Genomic DNA, 7,179 nt, shown 5'->3' on the forward strand with positions numbered 1-7,179 from the left:
TGGCCTCCGTCGGAGTGAGTAGCGACCACATACGGATGAACGCCGTGGCCCTGAAGATAACCTGCAAAAAGTGAATGTTTGTTGATCGGTTAAAGACTAAGTCATTTCTACAATTCCATATTGCCCACAAAAGTGCACAAACGCCAACCCGAATGTGTCTTGCAATGTCAGAATCCACCCCATCTAGCCATGTTCCAAATAACATACTAATAGAGGTGGGCTGACTAATATTAAAAGCAATATGAACCGACCGCCACAGAATCTTAGCCAACGGGCAATCGAGAAAGAGGTGTTTGATGTTTTCAGAATGATCACAGAAGCTACATCGAGACGGACCTACCCAATTACGTTTTGCAAGGTTATCCTTAGTCAGAATGACTTGTTTATGCACAAACCACATAAACACTTTAATACGTAAGGGTACTTTAGCTTGCCAAACATGTAAGGAGGTAGGGATGACAGAAGAGTTAATGACATCCTGATACATTGATTTGACCGAGAACACACCGTTCTTAGTAAGTTTCCAATGCAACTGATCAGGGTTAGAAGACAACCGGACATCCATTAAACGACGAACCAGATGGAGCCAGGCCTCCCAACGATTTCCAACAAGCGTCCGCCTAAAGTTGATATTGAGGGGAACGGATTGTAAAACAGTAGCAACATAGTCACCTCTACGTTGGACTATGTTATACAAAGAAGGATATTGAAGTGCTAGTGGGGTCTCCCCAAGCCACGTATCCTCCCAAAACCTCGTCGAGGTACCATTCCCAACAATAAATTTAGTCCTGTTGAAAAATATTTGTTTAACTCGCATCAAACCCTTCCAAAAGGGCGAGTCGGAAGGTCTCACAGTCACATGAGCCAAGGTTTTAGCAAAGAGATATTTATTGCGTAAAATCTATGCCCAAGTGGCCTCCGTCTCAGATGACAACTTAAAAAGCCACTTGCTAAGGAGACATATATTTTTGATTTCCAAATTTTCAATACCTAGGCCACCTTGGTCCTTAGGTCTGTAGATAATATCCCACTTCGCAAGTCTATACTTCCGTTTAAGTTCATCAATTTGCCAAAAGAATCGAGATCGATAGAAATCTAACCTTTTCCTAACTCCAACCGGAACCAAGAAAAAGGATAACAGAAACATAGGCATACTAGTAAGGACCGAATTAATCAGAATTAATCGACCTCCATATGACATGAGCTTTCCTTTCCAACAGCTCAGTTTCTTTTCAAAACGATCCTCAATACATTTCCACTCAATTGGCGGTACATCAATGTGTTCTTCTTTGCCATGCAGTGGATGTATTAAGGCGACTGTTGGTATGAGGATTGGCTCTACACATTATAGTTATGATCCTTGTACCAACTCTCCCTTCTACATGATAGGATGCGTGTGAAGATCATCAACATTGTAATTCTGGTCCATGTTTAATATGCCTATGTTCTTCATTGCAAGACTCTGCCGACAAATTGGTACTCGGCAATGTTGCCCGAGGGCGTATGCTCCAAGTGCAACGATGTAGTAGAAGGCAATGCCTTCAAGAAGCATCGTGTGAGTCCGATGAATGTTGGCCACTTCCATGAGGAAGCATGTCCAACCCACTTCTACAAGGTGCTCTTAGCACATGGGTTGGATCTACTTCTCATCCTCGATACCTTCAGGAAGCACCTTGGCACCATCCCATGGGAGATCACTCTGAAGACGAATAGTGGTTTCTACTAGATGACGAGGCTCCGGGATGTCAATAGGAGGGTGGCCATGGATCAAGGTTGGCCTGGTTTCGCCATCGCACACAAGCTACAAATCGGGGTACTTCCTCATCTTCTAGGTCATGACCCCAGATGATTTCAAGGTCATCGTGTTCGACTGTTCGTGTGCAGAGGTGGTGATCAAGTGCTACCAGCATGACCCAACACTTCCCAAGGTCCAAGACTGAAGGCTTTGTAATCTCGTCGTCTTAGTGTCAATGTCCTTAACTTGTATTATGTGTAGATGACTGTGTATTGCACTTTCCACTGTTCGTTAAATGTGGTTAAATTTATCTATGCTTGCATGTGTGATGGGTGTTATTCCTATATCTATGTGATGATAACCTCGCACTAGAACAAGAGGTTACCACATCGCACTTGAGAACATGTAACCAAACACCAACACGTTTTGCATCTGTGGAGCACATACTTGTAAGTTGTAACCAAACGTCGTGCTTGTGTTTATGCTCTCATGCAGCATGTGGCTTTGTAGGCAACCAAGAGAAATGCAAAACATGGTTCAGAAATGTATTTGTTCAGTCAGACACTGAAGGGTGACCAGTGAACCGACATTGCAAACCAGTCAAAGTTGGTTACACTAGCTGTTGAGAAAGTTATCTCAAATGCAATTATTATGCATCGCCACCAAAGCAAAATATGATGTGCTACTATAATTGAAGATGTGAGAAAAGAATTTAGTATCGTGTATAATGATATAGTAACATAGTGCATCACATATGAAACAATAGTAATAAATAGATCCCATAACTTTGTATTCGGTTTCTACAAATAAATAATGGTATTAGTCATCAAATGTATGATACTAGCAGACTAAGGCATAGTCTAGTGGTGGGAAGGGGCTGATGCCTTCCCACCCATCCAGGTTCAAGGCGCGGTACTTGCAATTTGGGTTTGTTGCACCAGTTATACTGTAAGGGGTCCCCTTACAGTCTTTCTGTCAAAAAAAATATGATACTATTCATCGAAGTCATAATACCATAAACTAATAGTATGACATTAGTCTATGACACTATCAACTGCGAGAGCTGGTGCTGAATTGTATAACTCAATCTAATGGATAACCCCATTTTTGGATGCAACTTGGCCACATGCATTTTTCTTTGATTAAAAGAGGGGGTTCCCTTTGATTTCATTAACGAAACCACGAAAATAACAACATCCAGTGAAGTCTCAGGTTCAGATCTACTTAAAGTACTAAACTAACAACAGCTAAAAAGCTTAAAGATTTAGGCGACATAACAGAACATAATCCACAAACGAAGAGACGCATCCCGACAGTAAACATAAAACCAGATCCTAAAACAAAGGTGACAGACACACGAAGCACAGGCCGCTGAAGAGGCAAGCAGACAGGGGAGGCCTGCATCCTGTCAACACCGTTGTGAAGACAAAGAGAAGATCACCTGCCGCTGGTTTTCCTTCAGTTATCCAGATTATGTACCTCTTGTCTCCACCCCTGCTATGTTCGATATATTTCACTTGTTACCCGCTTGATTATTCTTGCCCCCAACGTCAGTAGCTTTTGCTCTGGGTTATTAATGTGCACAATAGACCAAACAACGATCCAGTTACACATTAGTCTTACGGGGATCATGGGATCATGATTTTGTTTTGATCTAAAGATAATGTCATTTCTGCATTTTCAGATGGACCAGAATATGGCCATGCCGGGTTATTCGAGGCAACACAAACCGTTCAAAATTAAAAATGGAGGGCTTTCATTAACAAACAAAACCACACAAGAACATTAGTACTCCTTTCGATCCAAATTAATTGATGCAACTTAAAGTTATATCAGTATCCGTCAATTAATTTAGATCGGAGGGAGTACTACTCTTATTCGCAAAAAAAACAAAAAAACAAAAAAAAAAACATTAGTACTACTATTAGCGAGTTCGAGTCAATACGAGTAGCTCACACTGGCAATCCTCGAAGCTTTAGTTCGGTGGCATCAGCGAAAAGAGAAAAACGGGACACACACACATATGCCACACGATTAGCTGAGAGGCGTACGAGAACACGGGAAACGTCATACAGGACAAGGCATACATTTGTTACACAACGATCGATCACACGTACAACAATCGACACACAGACGCATCTTGCAACCTGGACTGGCCGGGGAAAGTAGGTACGTAGTAGATGTCTAGAGGTAAACACAAATGTCTAACGATCGATCACGCGTACAGGGATTAACACAGACCTTGCAAGCTTGACTGGCCGGTGAGAGTGAGACGCACGCTTAGAGGTCGACGACCTTGAAGTGGCCTCGGTTCTTGACGACGACGTCGTACATGTGGACGGAGCGGAACCGCGCAAAGTCTCGCGGCAGCGAGATGAGGTCGAGGCTGCCGTCGCGGCGGTGGAGCTGCACGACGGCGCGGTCCTCGTAGTAGCGCTCCCATCCCAGCAACCCCAGCCGCCGCTCCAGCGCCCGCAGCGACCGCATCGTCTCGTTCGCCGGCACGTACACCAGCGCCTTCCGGCTCGACACCTCCCGCTCCAGCTCCATCACCCCGTCCTTCCGGAACACCCACACGCCGCCCGCCGCCATTGATGCGGTACCGCTCTTTCTGGCTAGCTCTAGCTACGCACGCGGCTCCTGCAGGCTGCAGATGAGTGCGTGCGTGAGTGAGGCACATGTCTAAATATAAAATCGCCGTCGTCACCATTGCCGTTGCACGGCGGAGTACGTACCAATAATGCAAGGCAGTAAGTAACGTGGGCCAGCGTATGCACAGGAGGTCGAAGGGCTTCACGTGGACGCTAGAGCTAGCTAGCTGCAGCAAATTTACCCCGGCCCAATCCGGGCAACGTTTGTAGTTTCCAATTCGAGCCGCGCGGTACAAATTATATACCAACTTCCGCCACAAGCCGGCGAGTCGACAGCGATATCATTGCTCCTGAGCGATGCTATTCTTAGCGCATCTCCGATGCCCGACCTTAGTACCACCCGTAATGGTTCGGACCATGCGGTTCATATGTGTTTTGTCATTTAACACGGTTCTGCGTCGCTCCACAGGCAGGCCTAGACATGTTTTTCTGCAAGTCCAAGACAAATTGAAGATCTTTGCTGGTGTTCCGAGCGCTAACACGTTCGCTCCTAACTACCCTGACCAACCCAAAAACCTTACCCTTGCCCGCGTGCGTTCCCGTCTGAAAGATCAGTGCCACATTCATGCCGGCTCAGAGCATTGCGACCTCTCAGAACGCTCAATATTGAAACCACACGCCGGCCGAGAGCGCTGCCCGCGCCGCTTCCCGGTGCATGCAACTACCCGCGTTCAAATGACAGCCCGTCCGTCCGCTTGCCTACATTTAACATGTGTGCGGCTGCCGAGGAACGGCGAGCCGGTGCCACCTGCCCGTCTATCTGCCGCCCGCCATTAATCACGACGCCAGTTGCCCTGCCATCACTACTTGGAAAGAGCTTATAGGTGAAACCAAATGAGTGGCGGACGAGGCGGGGCACCCGCCACAACTATTTTTGAAAACCAGCAGTGGCGGGTGCTAAAAGGAGCTCGCCACGGCTACACAGGTAACAGTAGTGGGCACGGCCGGAGATCCGCCATAGCTATGCAATTTCTAATTCCTTCATGGGTGATAAGCAGCTGTGGCGGGCAGCTACTATTGCCCGCCACCGCTACATTTGGGTACCCACGCACCAAAAAATTCAAATCTTTTCAGAGCGCGGGTGGCGGGTTCTTACTGTCGCCCGCCACAACTTTTTTCTCGAATACGCACGAGTGTGTGTACTATATATTAAAGGAGAAGAGCCAAGACGGCTTATACAATGCCTTACGGCAAGGTGCTACCCCTAGAGGTTAGTACCAACATCCACCATGACAACATCGGCAACTAACCCGCCTTGCCCCAACTCAAGCCAAACAATGGCGAAGAGGACGGACACAGAGCACACGGGCTGCGTCGCCCTGTACCAAACACCACAAAACACGACAAAAACACCTAACCAAACTAGATCAACGCACTCTCCACCCTTGGTGCCTAGAGGATCGACGAGCGGACAACGGGAGCTAGCTTGACTCGAAGAAGATGCCGTCGAAGAGGTGTCGATGATGGAGTACATAGCGCCCCGAATGCTCATGCCCACAACAACAACCTGGACATGGAAACTTGGCACCCAAGCCTCACCGCCGAAGCGAGCGAGGCAACCCACCAGCTGCTTCTCCGGATGCACCCCGAGCACCTAGGCAGCGCCTCCAAGAAGGGAACGGCGCCGAGACGCCGCCGTTGCCTGGCTCGGAGAACCAAGCCTGGGGTTTCCCCTGGTGACAGAACAGGGGATGGACACGGCCATGACAACGCCCCCAAGGAGGAGACGGCGCCCACAAGCGTCACCGTTGCCCGCAGCCGCAGCCGCGGAAGTTTTCTCCTCGGCCCTGTCCATCGAATTGTGGAGCGCAACAAACTGGAAGGGGGGGCAAAGCTGTCACCTTGGGACATCACCGTGGAGAGGGGGAGCCGGATGCCGCTGCGCCACCAACCAGCGAGTCCACCATAGCCCTATGTCGAGGAAAACCAGGGCCTTCATCCACCCGCTATAGACCCACCGCCCTCGCGGCCAGAGCATGCAGCGCCGCCGCCAGGACACCGCAGCCCAAAAGCCATGATGTCTGGCCATCCATCTCATTGCTCCTCCACCCGGGAAGAGGAGGGCGAGTCCACCGCAGCCTGGGGCCGCCGCCCCAGCGTACCAGAACCGGAGCAAAGATGGGAGCCTCGACGCCACCCACAGCCGAGGTGGCCAGATCAGGCCGAGCAAGAGCAGGCCGACCGCGCAGCCCTTCGTGCCAACAACGCGCTGCCAGCCCCCGCGCCGCTCCCACTCCCCCCGACCACCACCGAGCCGCCCAGCCATGGCCAGCACGCCAGATCTAATCCACAACGCCGCCACAACGAATCCTCGACTGATCCCCGCCAGAACCGGCTGTCGCGCTACCCCAATAGCCACAGAAGCCAGCGCGCCACTGCCAGGTCCCAGGGTCGCCGCCCCGGCGTCACCCGCCACCGGCCGGACGCCTCGTCCAGGGCCGAGCGCCGCGCCAATGGGGGATCTCCCCGCGCAAGAGGAGAGGGCCCGCCGCCACCGGCCACCGCACGGGCTTTGCCCACCGACGTTGCCCACCCCGGCGGCAATGGGAGGGGCTGGAGCAGGGGGAGCGGCGGCGGCACTAGGGTCTGCCCTAGCCGCCCCTGGGAGCGATGCATGCGCAGGGCACTCGGTTGCCACTCCCCGTAAATAAAATCATCGCCCGCCACAGCTATATTTGCTCACGTTGGTGCCTACCGCGCATGTACTATGGTGGCGGGTTTTGCCCTGCACCCGTCACTGTTATACGTGCCCTTATCCACCGAATCCCCACCCGCAACAGTTAGATCCCATTC

General features: G+C 50.3%; 1 protein-coding gene across 1 annotated transcript; it reads right to left on the minus strand.

Moving 5' to 3' along the window:
* Positions 1 to 3,637: 3,637 nt before the first annotated feature.
* Positions 3,638 to 4,373, minus strand: LOC123089337 (flowering-promoting factor 1-like protein 5). The gene has a single exon (XM_044511042.1). It carries the CDS (start codon positions 4,325 to 4,327, stop codon positions 4,016 to 4,018), a length of 312 nt encoding a protein of 103 aa, XP_044366977.1. The 5' UTR covers positions 4,328 to 4,373; the 3' UTR covers positions 3,638 to 4,015.
* Between the last annotated feature and the right edge of the window lie 2,806 nt (positions 4,374 to 7,179).

Source organism: Triticum aestivum, chromosome 4B (genome assembly GCF_018294505.1).
Source record: "Triticum aestivum cultivar Chinese Spring chromosome 4B, IWGSC CS RefSeq v2.1, whole genome shotgun sequence".
In the NCBI taxonomy this organism is placed as follows: Eukaryota; Viridiplantae; Streptophyta; class Magnoliopsida; order Poales; family Poaceae; genus Triticum; species Triticum aestivum.

Bases quoted from the DNA above. Each gene is read 5' to 3' on its own strand.
- LOC123089337 (XM_044511042.1), bottom strand. From the start codon at position 4,327: ATGGCGGCGGGCGGCGTGTGGGTGTTCCGGAAGGACGGGGTGATGGAG.